This window comes from Balaenoptera musculus, chromosome 2, assembly GCF_009873245.2.
Source record: "Balaenoptera musculus isolate JJ_BM4_2016_0621 chromosome 2, mBalMus1.pri.v3, whole genome shotgun sequence".
In the NCBI taxonomy this organism is placed as follows: Eukaryota; Metazoa; Chordata; class Mammalia; order Artiodactyla; family Balaenopteridae; genus Balaenoptera; species Balaenoptera musculus.
This window is the reverse complement of record NC_045786.1, coordinates 25570661-25591091: the sequence shown is the minus strand read 5'-3', so window position 1 is coordinate 25591091 and position 20431 is coordinate 25570661. Positions and strand designations below refer to the sequence as shown.

The window sequence follows — 20431 nt, the reverse complement described above, 5'->3', positions numbered from 1 at the left end:
TTGAAAGTTATTTCAATGTTTTATGCGAATCAGTCACATCTAAGCTTTGTTTAACAGAATAAGCAGATGTGTATATTTGTGTAGGGTTTTATAGTTTAACAAGTCTTTTGGAGTGTGTTTTCTCATTTAATCATTGTAACACCCCTGAGTCTTAGAGAGGCGAAGTGACCAGGGGTCCTCCGGCCACTATGTGGCCAGCTTAGGGCTCACACCCTGTTTTTTTCCTTTTAAGTCCACTGTCCCCTCACTATGTGACACTGCTTTTATCCGGCTGAGCATTTTTTTTAAAAATAAATTTATTTATTTATTTTTGGCTGCGTTGGGTCTTCGTTGCTGCATGCGGGCTTTTAGTTGCGGCAAGCGGGGGCCACTCTTTGTTGCAGTGCACGGGCTTCTCATTGCAGTGGCTTCTCTTGTTGTGGAGCACAGGCTCCAGGCGCGTAGGCTTCAGTAGTTGTGGCTCATGGGCTCCAGAGCACAGCCTCAGTAGTTGTGGCACACGGGCTTAGCTGCTCCACGGCATGTGGGATCTTCCTGGACCAGGGCTCGAACCCGTGTCCCCTGCATCAGCAGGCGGATTCTCAACCACTGCGCCACGAGGGAAGCCCGGCTGAGCATATTTTTAAGTACTTCTTCATGACTTAACAGTTATACCACTGCATCTTAACTCTGAATTCATGTAGTGAAAAGGTCTCTAGCGTTCTTTCAGAGGGGCCTGTAGAACTATTTCTGTGTGTAGAAGTAATTTTTAAAAAGTCTCGGGGCTTCCCTGGTGGCGCAGTGGTTGAGAATCTGCCTGCCAATGCAGGGGACACGGGTTCGAGCCCTGGTCTGGGAAGATCCCACATGCCACGGAGCAACTGGGTCCGTGAGCCACAATGGCTGAGCCTGCGCGTCTGGAGCCTGTGCTCCGCAACAAGAGAGGCCGCGATGGTGAGAGGCCCGTGCACCGCGATGAAGAGTGGTCCCCACTTGCCGCAACTAGAGAGAGCCCTCGTGCAGAAACGAAGACTCAACACAATCATAAATAAATAAATAAATAAATAAAAGAACGTGAATTTCTAAAAAAAAAGAACCAGTACATTCCATTTATTAAAAAAAAAAAAAAAGTCTCGAAATATCCATGAAGTTTTTTTAAACTTACATTAAACCTTGAAAGAATAAACTGAAATTTGGAAGGATCATTTCTGAAGAAGCTAAGGGCTGAGGGGAGTTATTAAGATTATAAACTGTATCAGATATACTCAGTGGTGTCTTGGTTTCAGACGTTTTCAGGCTTACGGGAAATGTTGAGTGAGATTCTGGCATTTGATACTACAGTTTACTGGAGTATTTTTAGCAGCTGTGAAAATACGGTACTGGCAGGAACTGATTTCTCTGTTGACCATCTCCTGTAAAGGGTCACGTTTTTATTTTTATTTTTTTAAAATTTTTATTTATGTTATTTATTTTTGGCTGCGTTGGATCTTCGTTGCTGTGCACGGGCTTTCTCTAGTTGTGGCGAGCAGGGGCTACTCTTCGTTGCGGTGCGCGGGCTTCTCATTTCGGTGGCTTCTGTTGCTGCGGAGCACAGGCTCTAGGCATGTGGGCTTCAGTAGTTGTGGCACATGGGCTCACTAGTTGTGGCTCGCGGGCTCTGGAGTGCAGGGTCAGTAGTTGTGGCGCGTGGGCTTAGGTGTTCCACGGCATGTGGGATCTTCCCGGACCAGGGATCAAAACCATCTCCCCTGCATTGGCAGGTGATTCTTAACCACTGCGCCACCAGGGGAGTCCCTAAAGGGTCACTTTAATTCTCTTGTATCTGTTCTTGTCTTCTCTTTTTTTTTTTAAGTGTAACTATTCTGTTGTACAGTAGTGTAACTGTTCTATTTAATGCCATAAGGAGGTAGTTAGATCTTACATGCGATAAAATGCAGAAATAGGAATGAAAAAATCTGGCAGAAAAATGACTAATATAAACAAAAATATTTCAGTACTCTCGAGACAGAATTCTAGGCACAGTCACTGCTGTAGTGTTTTGCTGAGGGAGAATATGTAATTTCCTCCTCTGAAGATGCTGAAAAGTGGGCTCGATTCTCTTCTACTTGGGGGCCTTGCTCCTGTCCTCTTACATCAGTGCCCGATGCTGAGATGCTCTCGGGGCCGAGAGGGGTGCACGGGGTGGGGTGGGGTGCATGGGGAGAGGCGTACAGTGGGGGTGGGAAATCTACTGTGACTGTCCGCTTAGTGCCTTCTGCTTCTCAGACTTGGGGAAGCTGGTGTATACAGGGGACGATGCATGAGTTTGTTTTTGAAAAGCTATAGCCAACTCTTAAAATATTTATGGTTATTATGGTAGTATAAATGGCCTGGCTAAAGTCAAGGAAAAGTTACCAGATCTCCATTTATCCATTAGTGGCAACTTGTTTTTGAATGAGCATTTCATGATCAGGGCTTCTACAAAGTATGATAGGTGGAAAAGAAGGTTATTTTAGAATCTTATTTTAGGATTCTCAAATCCTAAGGAAGAGATGCAAAGAAACTATAAAATGACTGAAAATTGATGGGAATATGGGGAAGAGGGAAAGGGCTGGCTGGGGTGGCCCACAGCCACTGTATTCCTGAAAAGGTTAACTTGCTGGCTAGCTTGTAGAATTGGTGATAACTAACAAGTGTCCCATTTCTTCTGCCTGTTGATACAAAACAGTGAGACGGTTTAAGCGGAAGCATCTTACAGCCGTCGACTGCCAACATCTGGCTCGGAGTCACTTGGCCGTGACCCAGCCCTTCGGTCAAAGATGGACAAACAGAGACCCGAACCACGGTCTCTATCCTAGACCCAGAACCAAAAGAGGGACTAGAGGTATGTCTTCCCCCAAAATACCTTGCGTTTCAGAATCTGTAGTGTGTGTGGCCTTTGAATATCTCCCGGTATTTGTAAATACTGCTACTGTGATCTTGTGGTTCTGTTGCAATAGTTTGACACTTTTTCACTATTTGTGAGTTTTCTGTGAAAATTCCATCCTATCATAGTGGTTGGTAAAAGCCCCAGAAAAGCACGGCTGAGTGAATTCCACTCGCTGGCTTAACTATAACGTGGTAGGGAACACGTCCCAGCATCACCACGATTCCATTCTGGAACCGTCGTGATTTCCTGACTCTTCAGCAGTCCTCTTTGTCCAGTCCATCACTAGGTCCACCGTATCACTCTTTTTCTCCCAAATGTCCCCTCACTCAGTGCTTTTACGGTAGATTGTGCCCTCTGTCACCTCGTACCTGGGCTGCTGCAATAACCCTCTCCTTGCCTTCAGACTTTATTTTTTCCATATCAGCTCGAATATCAAATAATGTTCCTGAGTACCATTTTCTGTAATGTCACTGCCACTCTCAAGAACCTCCAGTGTGGTATGTTCCCTGTTACTATTAGGGACTCAGGCTCAATCCCCTGACATTATTACATGCAGGCTCTACTTCTGGCAGCTTGTTTTCCTTATGACCCATCTAGTGCTAAGTGAATTCCCACTTTCATTAATACCTGTTTGTATAATCCAGATTGCCTTATTTCCCTGTGATATATCTCATTTCAGAATCCAACTCAGATCTCACTAGTCATCTTCAATTCTTGTGATGTGATTGTAGTCTCTGTTTACCACTTTTTGGAACCACTGTAACCAATTGTATGAGGCAGTTTTAAACTCGGTGGTTATATAGTGTTTGATATTTTGTCTGTTTTGTGTGTATAAGTCAACTTCTCCTCTGTGTTGTGAGTTCTTTACTGATAAAGACTTGTCAGCATGTGTGTTTCAGTGTGGAGTCCTAGCACTGAGCAGGTGGTAGCTCTTCATAAATACTGGTGTAATTAACTCCACAATTAGAAAACATCAGAATTTAACCCTGGCCTATTGACTTCAAAACTTGGGTTTCTATCACATTGCCCCAGAAGCAGTTATAATTTTTTTCTAACATAGAAAAAAGTAGTAAGTTTTATATCCTGTTAAAAGCTAAACGTAGTTTTGTTCCACTCTTTTTTTACTTTCAATTTTTAAAACTTTTAATTTGTTTTAATTACTTTTTAAAAAAAATTTTATTGAAGTATAGTTGATCCACTCTCTTAATTTTTAAAGTGAGAATTCTAGCTACAGCCATTTCAGGAAGGTACCATATATTTTGTTGTATATTGATAAGGTGTTTAAATACTTCATTGGCATTTTACAATAATTTATAGGAATTTAAAAATGCCGTGGTGATGTGTGAAATCACCAGTTGGATTCCTCTGAGTGCCTGAAAAGTCTGTGAGGTCAGGGACTATATATACTGTTTTATTATATGATTTACGTACAGTTTATATTTGTTTCCAAATCATAGGTGCTTAGTAAATACCTAGTGAATGAATGTATAGACTAGATTAGATACCACTCTAATAATAGGAAGAAAATTCTGATTTTTATATTTTAAATAATGTGTCAGTTTCACAGGAGGAAATAAAAATCAATTGAAAGGGTTTTAACTGTCAAATGAGAAGAGTGGGTTTTACTGTATCCTGATAATCTAAAGCATTTTCCTTTCTACTTACGCAAATTTAGATTATTTTTTTTTAATGGTAAGAACAAGCCAGGAGAGGTGAATTTTATGAGCAGATGTGTGAATGTGAGCATTCGTGTACTCCTGTCCGTTCAGGTATTCAGTTTGTATATATTGCAAGGTGTAGTGTGGTCCTCACACCATCCAAAGACTGGTCTCTGTCTCTTTCCAAATGTGTATCTGACTGTATGATAGAGCCCGATATAAATATTTTTTGGATTAAGCTATTTATATAATCAGTTGACCAATAAAATACATCCTTGTCTCTTTCCTCTATTAAAATAGATAATTGAAAATTAGTTTGTCTTATTTGGGTCAGCAAAGGGTCATCAGTCATTATTCATTTCTCGTTCACCTTGTTTGGGTTCTCTGTCCAGGTCGAGGATGCCCGGGATACAACCCTGAATTCTTCCTCGCTGGCCAGCAGCGGTGCACCAATGACATGGCCAAAAGCAGTTCTGTGGGCCAGGACAGCTCTAAGGACTCGGAGGACGAGATGATTTTTGCTGCAGAAGGCCACTGCGCCCTGCCTCAGGGAGGTGACGGAGCAGCATGGCCACGCTCGTCAGGGAAGCGGTCTCGGTCCTTCGAGGACGAGAGGAATCAAGCCACAGGGACCAGTCAGTGGGATGGGGTTTCTAGGAAGACCCCACGGCATCATCTCTCCCTGTCGTGCACACGGCCCAGGGAAGGCAGACAGGAAGCAGAGGACGGTGTGTCGTGGTTCTCTGCGCAGCCTGGAGAATCCAGCCAGGAGGTGGAGGACATTGGTCCTGATCCTGTTCCTGACTCTTACTATGGGCTTCTTGGGACCTCGCCCTGCCAGGAACCCCAGAGCCACATCTGCAGCCTGCCCAGCGAGGTCCTGAGGCACATCTTTGCTTTCCTCCCCATGGAAGACCTCTACTGGAATCTGAGCTTGGTGTGCCACTTTTGGAGGGAGATAATCAGTGATCCACTGGTACGGAAAGTGCTTTTTGCTCTCTCATGTTTTCTCTAAAAGTTCATGGATTCGCTTCACTTAATGCATACTCCTGACAGTGACGTTTCTTCAGAAATGTTGGTGTCCATTTGCCTCCAGAATCAAATCCCAATCTCCCGGAGGCACCTGGGACCTTCTGTGTGTGTCCCGCCTCATTATTCCAGGCTCATTGCTGACTTCATTCCAGTCCATCCCTGTATTCTGTCCACAACCAATGATGTTCTGCTTCCCAACTGTGGACTGCACAGTACTTTCCTTATGTTGGTCTAATCTGCACCCCACCTCCCCCAGCCAACCGAAAGGGCCCCTCATAGCTCTGTTGATGTCTTTCCTCTTCAAGGCTGCCCTCTTAGACTAACGCTTTCCCATTCCATCCCATTGAAATCACTCTGTCACTCTCTTCCTTGTGCTACTATAGTGATTTATACCTCTGTTCAAGCTTATCATGTTCTGTTATGGTCTTAGAGAGCCTTCTTCCTCCCTTTAAATTATTAGCGCATTGCTAGAGGGCTGGTTGTCCTGTTTGTTTTTGCATTCGGCACTGTGTCTCACAATGTTCTACATATAGTAGGTGATTAGTAAATGAGTGTTGCGTTTAGTCACAAGAGTACCTTTTGAAGATGACACAGGGGCAGCCTGTGATCTCAGAAAGGATTTCCTGATACCATTATCCTGCGCCCTGCCCTTCCCTTTGTTGTGTCATTATACTTCCCAGGTTCAGGTCTCCAGTAAGCCTGAGGGCTGGTAGAATGTTCTGCTTAGCTTGTACGTCCCTTAGACCGGACATTGGGAATAAACCAGAGGTAGAGAGTTTAACTTATTCTTCAAATGCATTGAAGTTTAAAACCTTGGAGATGGAGGGAAAGGTGGATATATCAAAACTTAGTACATTTCTCTTCCAAGCCCAAAAGATTTTGGAGGAAATTTCACATCGCTCTTGCTCCATTCTTTGCCTGGGGTCTTGTCTCCTACTTTCTAAGAAATATCTTTCTGTTTTTAGTTGTGAACTCTGTTTTGGGTCAGTATTTCTACCCATTTAATTGAGATCTCTCTGACATGAACTGGGGATAGATGAGGTTTCCCTCCATTCTGCTCGAGAAGATTTTGGGAAGATATCCCAGCTTATCCTTATCTCTTGAAATGTTAGAATAATGCAGTTTTTATCATCACCAGCAATGACGTGGTTATTTTCAGTGACCTTGTCACAGCTCTCATTTTCTTTTTATTTCTTGTAGTGTCTTTGTCTGGCTTTGGTATAAGGTTATGCTGGCCTCAGAATAAGTCTGGAAGTGCTCCCTCCTCTTCAGTTTTTTCGAAGAGTTTGAGGGGGATTGATGTTAGTTCTTTAAATGTTCAGTAGAATTTTTCAATGAAACAGTCTGGTCCTGGACTCTTAACTTTTTGGGAGGCTTTTTTTTTTCTTTTTTTTTTGGGAGGCTTTTGATTACCGATTCAATCTCTTTACTTATTATTGGTCTGTTCCGATTTTCTGTTTCTTCATCATTCAGTCTTTGTAGGTTGTGTGTTCCTAGGAATTTATCCATTTCTTCTAGTGTATCCAGTTGATTGACCTGCAATTGGTCATAGTATTCTTATAAGGCTTCTTATTTCTGTGACATCAGTTGTAATGTTCCCCTCTCATTTCTGATTTCAGTTATTTGAATCTTCTCTTTTTCCAAAATATATCTAAGGGTTGTCGATTTTGTTGATCTTGTTAAAAAAAACAAAAACAAAAACAGTTTTATTGGTTTTTTTTCCCTATTTTTCTATTCTCTATTTCATTTATCTCTGCCTTTAGTCTTTATTATTTCCTCCCTCCTGCTAGCTTTGGGTTTAGTTTGTTCTTTTTATAGTTCCTTTAGGTGTAAAGTTAGGTTATTGATTTGTGATCTGTCTTCATTTTTTAAAAATATTTTTAAAAAATTATTTTATTTTTGGCTGTGTTGGGTCTTCATTGCTGCACGTGGGCTTTCTCTAGTTGTGGTGAGTGGGGACTACTCTTCATTGTGGTGTGCAGGCTTCTCATTGTGGTGGCTTCTTTTGTTGCAGAGCATGGGCTGTAGGCATGTGGGCTCAATAGTTGTGGCTCGCAGGCTCTAGAGCACAGGATAAGTAGTTGTGACACATGGGCTTAGTTGCTCCGCGGCCTGTGGGATCTTCCTGGACCAGGGCTCGAACCCGTGTCCCCTGCATTGGCAGGCGGGTTCTTAACCGCTGCGCCACTAGAGAAATCCAGATCTTCCTTCTTCTTTAATGTAAGTTTTTATAACTATCAACTTAACTTTTAGGCCTGCTTGCACTTCATTCCATACGTTTTGGTATGCTGTATTTTTGTTTTCATTTGTCTCAAGGTATTTTCTGATTTCTTTGTGATTTCCTTTTTGACCCATTGGTTGTTTTAAGTGTGTTGTTTAATTTCCACATATTTGTGGGTTTTCCAGTTTTCTTTCTGCTACTGATTTCTAGTTTCATTCTACAGTGATTGAAAAACATACTTTCTATAATTTCAGTCTTTTAAAATATGTTAAGACTTACTTGTTTTGTGTTCTTGTACGTGACCTTTCCTGGAGAATGTTCTGTGTGTACTTGAGAAGATTGTATATTCTACTGTTGCTGGACGGAGTGTTCAGTATATGTCTGTTCGGTCCAGTGTTGTTTGTTCTGTCCATTCTTGAAAATGGAGTATAGAAGTCTCCTGTTATTATGTTGCTGTCTGTTTTTCTCTTCAATTCTGTCAGTGTTTCCTTCCTAGATTTAGGAGCTCTGATATTTGGTACATGTATATTTATAATTGTTATATTTTCTTGGTGAATTGACCCTTTTATCATCAAGTAATATTCTTTGTCTCTTCTAATAATTTTTTTAAGTTATTTATTCGGCTGCGTCGGGTCTTCATTGAGGCATGCAGAATCTTCATTGCAGTGCTCGATGTGGCGCGCGGGCTCTTTGTTGTGGCACGCGGGCTTCTCTCTAGTTGTGGTGTGCAGGTTTTCTCTTCTCTAGTTGTGGCATGGGCTCCAGGGCACGTGGGCTCTGTAGTTTGCAGCATGCAGGCTCTAGTTGAAGTGCGTGAGCTCAGTAGTTGTGGCATGTGGGCTTAGTTGCCCTGTGGCATGTGGGATCTTAGTTCCCCGGCCAGGGATCGGACCTGTGTCCCCTACATTGGAAGGCGGATTCTTCACCACTGGACCACCAGGAAAGTCCCTCTTCTAATAACTTTTGACTTAAAGTCTATTTTGTCTAATCTTAGTATAGCCACAACTCTCATGTTATTTAATCCTCGCTGAAGCTCTGAGCCATTAGTGTCCCAAAAGGGACAGGACACTATTTCAGATAGGGAAATTGAAGCACTAGCTCTTCCCAGATTCTGTAAGAAGTTAATGTTGGAACCGAAGCCGAGGACCCGCCCCCCGCCTTCTCCTAGTTTCCAACTAAAATTTGTGTAATGTTTCTACCCTATTTGCCCAGCTTTTGAATTGTAGACTATGATTGTTTTTCAAACGATTATCTATGTTTGTGGCCTGATCAGTTCTCTAATAGCCCTTGCCTGCATGTTGTTTTGGATTTTTTAAACTGTCTAGTTCATTCCTTGGAAAAAGCTGTATCACCAATACCTGATGAATGAAGAGCAAGCAGTCAGCAAAGTGGACGGCATCCTCTCGAGCTATGGCATAGAGAAGGAGTCAGACCTGTGTGTGCTGAACCTCATCCGGTGAGTCCCTGTTTCCTGGGAGGAAGTCGGTTTCCAAAGTCCTTTCCCAGAAATCAGCACTTAATGGATCACCTATCCCATGGACGCTGCTGTGAATGTCTTACAGCTACACAGCCACCACTAAGTGCTCCCCGAGTGTGGACCCTGGACAGGCGTTGTGGAGTCTGAGGGATCACCTCCTCCTCCCCGAGGCAGAGGCCTGCGTGCGCCAACACCTCCCCGATCTCTACGCTGCCCCTGCCGTACGTGAAGAGGCTGCAGGGAGGGGAGGGTTGGGGAGGCGACACCTTTTCTCTTTGGAAGAAAGTGTATTGGTGATCAAGTTTGGTTGAAGGTTATTTCAGATTTATTTTCAAAATCTTCCTTCAGCCTTTGCTTTGAAGCCTTAATCTTGTCATTGGTCCCATAGAGAAATAAAAGGCTACATTGTTACAGATTCTTTAATTTGGAAGGAATTTAAAAAAGTATTTCATCCAATTTCCCATTCTGTTGAGCAGTCCCAACAAAGGATGGTCATCTAGCCTCTACACACTTTGATTAGTAAGGATTTCTTTACAAGGCAGCCCATTGTATTGTTGACACCTTGGGTTATTTGAAAGAACCAGAGAAAAGAAGGGTTTTGTACTGACACACAGTGAGTTAATGAGAAGCTGGAAATAGTCCCCAGTTTCCTTTGTCTTGTGGCTTCTCATCTGGATAGCGATTCTTCTTAAATTTTGTTTTGGAAGCCACATGCAACCTCAGCCTCATTCTGCAGCCAGTCGAGGGTTGGAAATCCAGCCATGTGCATTTCTCTGTCCATCTTTAGTGAAGTGATTGTCGATGGAGTGAGATTTGTTTCCCAGTATGGTTGTAGTGAAAGGTGTGTGGAACTTTGCTTTTTGTGGATGCATTTTTAACAGGGAGGCTTGCAGTAAAGTTAAGAATGATAGTTATATACTTATATGTCCATTATTATTATTCTTATTTTTTTTTATTTGGTTGTGCTGGGTCTTAGTTGTGGCAGGCGGGCTCCTTAGTTGCGGCTTGCCAGCTCCTTAGTTGTGGCTTATGAACTCTTAGTTGCGGCCTGCATGTGGGATCTAGTTCCTTGATCAGGGATCGAACCCGGGCCCCCTGCCTTGGGAGCGTGGAGTCTTAACCACTGGGCCACCAGGGAAATCCCTGTATGTCTAGTATTGATATTTCCATGTTAGTGAACATTTTCTTAGACATTAATAAATGGAGCATACTGTGTCCATAATAATAAATTTTCAATAATTTAATATTTAGTTAACTTAATATTTAATAAGTATTAAGTAATAATAATATAAAGTAAGTAGTAAATTAACATCTTAATGCCATTGAATTGTCAGTCTTGATTTCCCCCTAAAGACTGCTGTCTTTTTTGGATCCCCCAATTTTTGTGCCTCCCAGGTGGGCACCCATTTAATAGTGAGTTTGTTTGACTTGAGTGTCTGGACCTGAGAGCTCACACTGACCTGGCGGGGTTGGGGTGGGCTGGTGAGCAGGCAGGAGGATCACGTCTGTGCAGGGTCTTGCATTAAGTACTTTATAAATGTTATTTAATCAAAGAAAACTTAAGAACTCAAACCCAAAAATGATGAGAAAGAAGGAATCCAGGGTAAAAGGAGACATTCCCGGTGTTTCCCAAATGTCATTCGGGAAGTTTGCGCTCCGTTTAGACGGTCTGAGGAAGGTACACGAACCCCAAACCTGGCTTTCTTCACCGGCTGTCCCATGTGATTCTTACCGGTTGTGTTTTGGGTCTCGTCTCCCGTCCTGTCCACCTCCCTCCTCAGGGTGTCAACGTGTGGGCTTTGGTGGCGGCCATCGTCCTCCTGTCCAGCAGCGTCAATGACATCCAGCAGCTGCTCTTCTGCCTCCGGCGGCCCAGCTCCACAGTGACCATGCCAGACATCACCGAGACCCTGTACTGCATTGCCGTGCTGCTCTACGCCATGCGGGAGAAAGGGATCAACATCAGCAACCGGTAACTGGTCCCCACCCTACCCCTTCCCCGCGTTACCGCTGGGCGAGCCCCACCACCCACTGCTCCGCCAGGTTCTCCGTGAGGTTTGAGGGCAGCGATGCAGGCAAGTGGGCTCTGTGAACGTGAGGTGCCGTGGGGTCGTACACCATCCCCGAGACAGTGTCTCCCTTCAGGGCTGTTGAGCCTGGAGTGGACAGAGCCTTCTGTGTTCATACGTGGCTACATTTTGTTCCCCAAAGAGCATGTCCTGGTCTGTCTCCTTTGCCTCTGCCCACCGCAGCCAGGCATCTCTCCCAGAACCGTGCTCTCCAAATATTTACCACCAATTGTGCAGGTAAATATAGCTCAGCTCTAGGTATATTTAAACCCTTTTCTTCCCTTTTTTTCATAAAATGGTGGTATATATTTTATTTTTAGCAATGGTTAGGAGTCTAAAAAACATCTGAGGAAAAATAAGATACAGATTGTGACTGAATTTGAAAATCTCTAATCTGCTTTTCTCCTGTTAGGATTCACTACAACATTTTCTATTGCCTGTATCTTCAGGAGAATTCCTGTGCTCAGGCCACAGAAGTCAAAGAGGAACCATCGGTCTGGCCAGGGTATGTCTGTAAGGGTGTGTGTGTGTTGTCGTCTTTGATTCCTGACTCTCGTACTTAAAGAGGAAAAGGTGTTTTGTTTTAACCACTTTATTGAGTTATAATTTACCTTACATAAAATTCACCCATTTTAATTGTATAATTCAGTAATTTTTAGTAGATTTACTGAGTGTGCAACCACCATCATAACCCAGTTTTAGAACATTTTAATCACCCTAAGGGGGGACGGCCCTCCCCTTTTTTCTGGTTAAATTTTATTCATCCCATTTGGTTTCCTGTCTCATTTTTGACAGTCCATCACCTGATCTTTTCAATTCCTTATTCTTTTCCTAATTTCTTTTCTGTAATGATTACAGCAAGAAAACAACCATCCAGCTGACACATGAACAACAGCTGATCCTAAGCCATAAGATGGAACCTCTCCAGGTGGTAAAAATTATGGCATTTGCAGGTAAGGGGGCTGCCATTCCTGGAATGCCTCTTACCACCTTACCCGCCACCTGCCAGAATATCTTTACCTTAATCTGTTATTGAACTGCTGCAATTAAATCATCTAAAAAGCAGTTGCCAAGGAATAATTGCTTTTTCTTACCACTCCGGGGGGGCATCCACACTGGAGTTCCTGGTGAACAAATGGTCCATAGGAGTTTGTTTGTGGAGTAGATGCCACTGGGATTGATCCAGCCTATTATGTATCATCATATCTGCTCAGACACTGATTGCTTATGGGGCGGCAGGTCATGTGAATCCCCTATTCAGACAGTGTCAGGAGCTCCTTGATTTCTATAGGGTGAAGTCTAGAAGGGCCTCCTACCTTTTGGTTCTAACATACATTCCTCAGTCAGCTAATTGTGCTTCCTGGCTCTTAAAGTACTTGGTTGCTTTTTGAACCTTTGCTCATACAATTTTCTCTACCTGGAGTGCCTTCCCGCTTCTTTTCTGCCTAAATATCCTACTAAAAACAACAGCCACTTTATTAAATGTCTGCCCTGTGCTAATCCTAACATTCTGTGAGGTTGGTTTATTTATTTATTTTTGGGCTGCACTGCGTGGCATGCAGGATCCTAATTCCCCAGGGATTGAACCCACACCCACCCCGTGGTGGAAGTGTGGATGGCCAGGGAATTTCTGGTTCATTTTATGTATGAGGTTTTAAAACTCAGGGAAATTAAACTGATGTGGTCCAGATTAAATGAGCAAATACATGGTGGAGGTAGAATTCAAAGCTGGATCTGTTTCTCTCCAGAGACGTGCCTTTTCCCCTGCCCTCTCCACCCCCTACTCCCCCTGTCCCTCTGCTATCTGATGGTGACCCCGTCACTTCTGTGTCTTCTTGGTGGGGGCTTCCTCAGCCCTTTGAGACCTCCGTGATTCTGAACTCTCACTGTGACTAATCTGTATTAACTGTTTGGTGCCTGATTACATAAGAAGAATAGCCAACACGCACCTTCTGTTAGCACCTCCACACTATGTCATTGATCTGTTGATCTTCAAACAGCCCTGGTAGGTGGGAAAGGAGGTGCTATTTTTCTTCTTTTATAGGCGAGATTTTCTTTTTTGTTTCCAGATCCATATTCTTTTTCACTCTACTGTGTTATCATTATTCTCTTTTTTTTTGTTGTTCCAATTGTTCCAACTCTGTTGGTGTTTTATTCCCAACTAGATTGTAATGCAGGAACCTTGCTTTGTGTTTGTGACATGCTCCCAGTGCCTAGCGTAGGGCTGGATGTGCAGTAGGTGCTCAGGAAATACTTGTTCAGTGGGTGACAGTTGACTAACTGAATAACTGAATGAAAGGCGGGGAGGAGGGGCAGATAGGATAGTTCAGAACGGGTTGGAAGGATCCTTGAATCTCATTTTCACGCTCTTGCTTTCGAAGCATGAATGGTGCCTAGGCCAGCATAGCTACCGTTTATGAGTTCTTCTGCTGGGTACCTGGGTAATTATCCTGCACACCCTATGAGGTCAGTGTTACCCACACAGGCTGAGGAGCAGACAGAACTGGCCCCTCTCTAGAGCTGCAGGGGCTGCAACCCCAACCCAGGTGGCTCTGTCTTGAGTCTGCTGCTCCCTTCACGGCACCGTTTTTAGTTTTCGTCAGTACGGGAGAACTTGCCACTGTCTGGTCCCAGGCAAGCGGGGAGATAGGCATGGGTGGGACCCGATTATGGCATCTGTGGGAACCATTATTCCTGGTCAGAGGGTCACCTCCCTTGCTCTTGGCTTCCCCAGGCACTGGGAAGACCTCCACCCTGGTCAAGTACGCTGAGAAGTGGTCCGAGAGCAGGTTTCTGTATGTGACCTTCAACAAGAGCATTGCCAAGCAGGCCGAGCTCGTCTTCCCCAGCAATGTCATCTGCAAGACCTTCCACTCCATGGCCTACGGACACATCGGGCGCAAGTGAGCATTGTGGTGCCACTGTTGCCATTACGTCCAGTTACTGCTCTCACGTTGCAGTCAGTACACCACAGTGACTCGGAGAAAACTTAGTGCTTTATCTTCACTTACAGGCAGGGAATATGGTCATAGATTGAGTAATTTATACTTCCACCCCATAGAGATATACTGTTACTAAGGGAAGCATAACACTGTCTCACTGAGGGAGGCATTCTCATGTCTCTGGAACTGAGGCACAGAAGGTCAGAGTGACTTGCCTAAAGTTCAGGGCATCACCAGTCTGGTTGACCCATTCAGGCTTTCCTCAGAAGCTGGAGGGAAGAAGACGGGGCTGAGGGGCACTTGTTCCAGGCACCCAGGGCCTCTGAGCCGCGTCCCTTTGGACGAGAAAGTTTCAGGGAGCTTCGAGGGTCCGCCCTGGGGCCTCCTGGAGTCTGGTCCACACCTTGGAATAGTGGTATCTGCTGTGAGCCGCTTCATCTCCTGGGTTATTAGATGTGAATTCTGGAAAGCGTAACAGAGCCCTTTCCAATCCTACGAGGACCTCACTCAGCTCCTCTGGCTTTTTTTCGTCACGTGTTTGTGCCATTTCCAGTGAGCTGGTGGTGTCATCGGAGAGAAGGGGGCAGGCCTGGGGGAGACACTAAATCCCGAGTTGCCACAAAAGCCAACCCTGTGCCTTTGGGACGTGTGTTGCAGGTACCAATTGAAGAAGAAGTTGAATCTCTTCAAGTTAACCCCCTTCATGGTCAATTCTGTCCTCGCTGAAGGGAAGGGTGGCTTCATAAGGGCCAAGCTAGTATGTAAGACTCTGGAAAACTTCTTTGCCTCGGCTGATGACGAGCTGACGATCGACCACGTGCCCATCTGGTGTAAGAACAGCCAGGGACAGAGAGTCATGGTCGAGCAGAGCGAGAAGCTGGTGAGTGTCTCAGTCCCTTTGGAGTTAGGGCTCGGGAGGAACAAGGGCTCGACACAGTGCCGGCTTGTTCTGGTCTTTGATGTCTTTAGAGCTGCTGGCAGGAGGTAGAGGTGGAGGGGAGACCCTAGGCCGGTCGTGCTGGCTGCGAAGTGTACAGGGTTTTCTGTGAAGAGCGCTCATCTTGCTTAGTCCTCAGCCTGGTCCTCCATTTCACAGATGGGGCTCCTGCCCAGGGTTTATAAGAGCTCGTCATGGGGTCTGCTGGTCCAGGGTCTAAAGATGTGATTCTCTTTTCTAATTTTTATCAAGTCTTTTCAGTCATTGACCACACTTTTTTTAAAAAATTTATTTATTATTTATTTATTATTTATTTTTGGCTGTGTTGGGTCCTCGTTTCTGTGCGAGGGCTTTCTCTAGTTGCGGCAAGCGGGGGCCACTCTTCATCGCGATGCGCGGGCCTCTCACTATCGCGGCCTCTCTTGTTGCGGAGCACAGGCTCCAGATGCGCAGGCTCAGTAGTTGTGGCTCACGGGCCTAGTTGCTCCGCGGCATGTGGGATCTTCCCAGACCAGGGCTTGAACCTGTGTCCCCTGCATTGGCAGGCAGATTCTCAACCACTGTGCCACCAGGGAAGCCCTGACCACACTTTTTATGAATTAACTGTAAGTCGTAAATCTAGAGGAATCATCCAGCCTTTCTTGGTTCATCAGATGCTGTGCTCCCCGAGCGATGCTCTACCACTGGGTGTGGTCCAGCCCCTGGCTTTTGCCCATCTGGGCTCCTGACGTTGACACGAGGCCCTCATGGAGCCGGGGGAGGTCAGGGAGGGGCTGCCGTTCACCGTGAGCTGGGGCCTTTGCTTTGACCCCTGCACATGGACATGAACTCCTGATTTCAGGGTCATGACCTTCACATCACCATGTCACTTGCTTTCTAGAACGGTGTCCTTGAAGCGAGCCGACTCTGGGACAACATGCGGAAGCTGGGCGAGTGCAAGGAGGAGGCTTACCATATGACGCACGACGGTACGCACGCGCCCGGTCCTAAACCCTGCCGTGGACCCGCCTCATTCCGATTTCTGACTCTTCTGCCCCTTCTTGTAGGCTACTTGAAACTCTGGCAGCTCAGCAAGCCTCTGCTGGCCTCTTTTGACGCCATCTTTGTGGACGAGGCCCAGGACTGTACCCCAGGTGATAAACCATTCAGGACACCAGTAGTCCCAAACACATAGCAACAGTGTTGTGAATGTGTAAGAGGACACGTGTGTGCATAAGTCGATGATTCTTGTCTGTCATGAGGAGGAGCGCGTGACGCTTAGTCATTCAGAAACCCTTTGCTCTCTGACTGGATTTCAGCACTAGTCTCTCCACCCCCACCCCTCACCCAAAGGAGACTTAATTTTCTCTAAATGTTTTGCTTGCGCTATTCTTAAAATATTGGCTGAGCCTAGGTCACCAGATGATTGGGTTGAAACTCATGCGGCGGGGGAAAAGGTAGTCAATTTAGAGTGAACAATTTGTGTTGTGTATTTTTCCAGTGGCTGATAGAAAATAGTGTGACTTGGTAGGTCATTTTGGGGCCTTTAATTATAATATCAGAGAAGATAACTTGCCTCATTTTATATTTGCCTATGTGGTTTCTTATACTCAGTAATTTATTCAGGAATAAAAATAATCTGCATTCGTAAGGTTAGAAGCTGTTTCTTTTGTTTGTTATAAAATCATTTCTTTGGATTGAGTGCACCTATGCTGGAGGGAAAGATAACTCTGTTGTCCAGTGTGCAAGCATTTTCATCCTTTTCTGTCTTAAGTTTGGTTTCTTTTTGCTCCGTGGGTTGGTGTCGCTTCAGAGCCCTTACTTTCCATCTTCTTGGTCGCAGCGATCATGAACATAGTTCTGTCTCAGCCATGTGGGAAAATCTTCGTGGGGGACCCACACCAACAGATCTATACCTTCCGAGGTGCAGTCAACGCTCTGTTCACAGTCCCTCACACGCACGTCTTCTATCTCACACAGGTAAGCGCTGTCTTTGCTTCCCAGTCCCCAGACGCGTATATGCACGCAAGCCTTGTGGCTCCCCGCCCTGGTTCTCCAGTGTTGACTACTTGCCGGGCCCCATATGAGGTTTTTCATGAGGCTCACTGTGTGTAGCAAATCCGTGCCTCTAAGCAGTGGCTCTCCGTGGCTCTCAGGGGGTCTGCAAAGTCAAAACTGTTTTCATAATACTTATCTGCCTCTTGCACTATGTTGACATTTGCACTGATGATGCAAAGTCAGTGGTGAGACTGTGGCTGAGAATCTCGGCTTTGGCACCAGCCGGTCCTAGCAGTTGCCTTATTCTTTACTGCAAGGCACTGAGTCAAAAAAGAAAGCAGGCAGTTCACTAAGAACATCTTTATTTTTAAGAATACTATTTTTTTAATATTTATTTTTATTTATTATCTTCATTGCGGCAAACGGGATCTTCTGGTTGCAGCACGCAAACTCTTAGTTATGGCATGCATACGGGATCTACTTCCCTGACCAGGGATCGAACCTGGCCCCCCTGCACTTGGGGTGCAGAGTCTTACCCACGGGACCACCAGGGAAGTCCCTACTAAGAACATCCTTGATGGCACAGGAAAAATGATTAATTTCATTACTGCAGACCCTTGAGTCCGTCTCTCTCACGGTCTGTGTGATGAAATGGGAAGTAGGATGAAGTCCTTCTGCCCCTGCAGTGTGCTGCTGTCTGACCAGGAGCACTTTTGTGATTGTGTTGTGAGCTCCACCGCTGCTTCTTTCGTTTGTGCTTGAACGAGCAGCTGACGGACCAACTCTGGTTATTCAGACTTGGGGATTTGGCATTTTCTCAAAAATGCATGCTATGAGCTGTGACTTCAAGGAAAACAACTGACATATGTATTTCCGAAGATAAAATTCTTGCTTTCAAGTGAAATCCAGATTTTGGAAAACTTGTTTCCAGCATGAGCATGGCAACTCCTGGGGCCTTGATAGTCTGGAAAGGCTGTTACATGTTCCTCCCCTTTTCAGCACTCATCTTTGTGAGGCTGTCACACCAGGCTGGATGCAGACAGCTCTGAGATTTGGCTCTCTTCTCTTAAGCTGGGCACTAAAGACATTTGCAAAAATGTAAAAACAGTGCCACTCTCCTCTCTAACTTTTGTTTTGGAAAATACCATTAAAAAAAATTTTTTTTTTATTTTTTGGCTGCGTCGGGTCTTCGTTGCTGCACGCGGGCTTTCTCTATTTGGCGGTGAGCGGGGGCTACTCTTTGTTGCGGTGTGCAGGCTTCTCACTGAGGTGGCTTCTCTTGTTGCGGAGCACGGGCTCTCGGCATGCGGCTTTCAGTAGTTGCAGCATGAGGGCTCAGTAGTTGCGGCGTGTGGGCTCTAGGGCGCCGCCGTGGGCTCAGTAGTTGTGGCTCACAGGCTCTAGGGTGCAGGCTCAGTAGTTGTGGTGCATGGGCTTAGTTGCTCCAAGGCATGTGGGATCTTCCCAGACCAGGGCTCGAACCCGTGTCCCCTGCATTGACAGGTGGATTCTTAACCACTGCGCCACCAGGGAAGTCCTGGAAAATACCGTTTTAAAAATATGTTCTGTATGTTATCATGTAATGGGGTTATTGTTATATTGAAATGCACTAAAGTTGCTAATGTGGTAATTGTAGGTAAGTACAACTCACGTAAATGAAAGCGTCTTTGGGTCCTCACTAATTTTTTAAAGTATGAGGAGTCCTGAGACTAAAAGGTGTGAAAACCACTGCATTTAAGAAACTCACTTCTAGTAAGGGGATGTGAGACTGCCAGCGAAAATGCCAGCGTCATCTGAAGTGTGTTCTGTTCTTTTCCAGGAGGCCCTGTAGCCCACTCAGTGACCTTATTTCCTGGAGTTTCCCTTGTTTGCTGTAGTGACTTAGGGTGGCGTCAACCCAGAGGAATTTTTTTTTTTTAATTAATTTATTTATTTTTGGGTGTGTTGGGTCTTCGTTTCTGTGCGAGGGCTTTCTCCAGTTGCGGCAAGCGGGGGCCACTCTTCATCGCGGTGCGCGGGCCTCTTCACTGTCGCGGCCTCTCTTGTTGCGGAGCACAGGCTCCAGACGCGCAGGCTCAGCAGCTGTGGCTCACGGGCCCAGTTGCTCTGCGGTATGTGGGATCTTCCCAGACCAGGGCCCGAACCCGTATCCCCTGCATTGGCAGGCAGATTCTCAACCACTGCGCCACCAGGGAAGCCCCAGAGGAATTTTTTTTAATAGACGTTTTTTAGTTTCAGATTTATAGAAGAGTTGAGAAGATAGTATAGAAAGTTCTTACACATCCTACATTCAGTTTCCTTTATTATTCACGTCTTATATTCGTGTGGTACATTTGCTGCAGTTAATGAACTACCGTGGATACATTATTATAAAGTCCATAGTTTATTCAGATTTCCTTGGTTTTTTACCAAATGTCCTTTTTCTGTTCCGGGATCTTATTCAGGTGACCCCATCTGCATTCAGTTGTCAAGTCTTCTTAGGCTCCTGTTGGCTGTGCTCTGTGGTTTCTCACACTTGTCTTGTTTTTGGACCTTGAAGAGGACTGGTTAGGTGTTTTGTCAGATACCCCTCTATTGGTGATTGTCTGGTGGTTGCACTGATGTTTTGGGAGGAAGGCCTTGGAAGAAAAATTGCCATTTTCATTACAAGGTATTGGGGGCCCATACTGTCAACGTGGTTTATTTATTTATTTATTTATTTATTTAAAAAATTCATTTATTTATTTGGTTGCACTGGGTCTTAGTTGCGGCAGGTGGGCTCCTTAGTTGTGGCATGTGAACTCTCAGTTGCGGCATGCATATGGGATCTAGTTCCCCAACCAGGGATCGAATCTGGGCCCCCTGCATTGGGAGCGCGTAGTCTTACCCACTGTGCCACCAGGGAAGTCCCCCGTCAACACGATTTATAACTGATGATGTTGTCTTGGTCCCCTGGCTGAAGTGGTGCTTGGCAGGTCCCTTCACCGTGAAGTGACTCCCACTGCCACCCCTCCACACTGTGTGCCTTGGAAGGAAGTCACTGCCCTCAGCGCTCACTCGGGAACAAGAGTTGGAGTGTCTACATAGATTATTTGGAATTCTTCTGCAAAGGAGATTTTGTGTCTTCTCTTCCATTTATTTATTCATTTATTTATCTGTGTCAGTATGGACTCGTGGATCTTTATAATTTGAGTTATGGCTCACTTAGAATAGTTCTATAGCAACAAAGTACTGTTTGTTGAAAGTCTTGCT

General features: G+C 45.0%; 1 protein-coding gene across 3 annotated transcripts in view; it reads left to right on the top strand.

Moving 5' to 3' along the window:
- The window catches only part of FBH1 (F-box DNA helicase 1), a 47247-nt gene that overhangs the window by 8924 nt on the left and 17892 nt on the right, over positions 1-20431 (top strand). For all 3 annotated transcript variants that reach the window (XR_005018687.1, XM_036842536.1, XM_036842537.1), the window contains exons 2-13: positions 2687-2842; positions 4938-5521; positions 9124-9254; positions 9361-9496; positions 11057-11247; positions 11757-11849; positions 12203-12297; positions 14079-14247; positions 14944-15166; positions 16104-16191; positions 16270-16356; positions 17046-17182. Coding sequence is in view for 2 of the 3 variants with exons in the window: in XM_036842536.1 (XP_036698431.1) it covers positions 2687-2842; positions 4938-5521; positions 9124-9254; positions 9361-9496; positions 11057-11247; positions 11757-11849; positions 12203-12297; positions 14079-14247; positions 14944-15166; positions 16104-16191; positions 16270-16356; positions 17046-17182 (2090 nt within the window). In the remaining variant the exon portion in view is untranslated. The remainder of the gene's footprint in view (positions 1-2686; positions 2843-4937; positions 5522-9123; positions 9255-9360; positions 9497-11056; positions 11248-11756; positions 11850-12202; positions 12298-14078; positions 14248-14943; positions 15167-16103; positions 16192-16269; positions 16357-17045; positions 17183-20431) is intronic.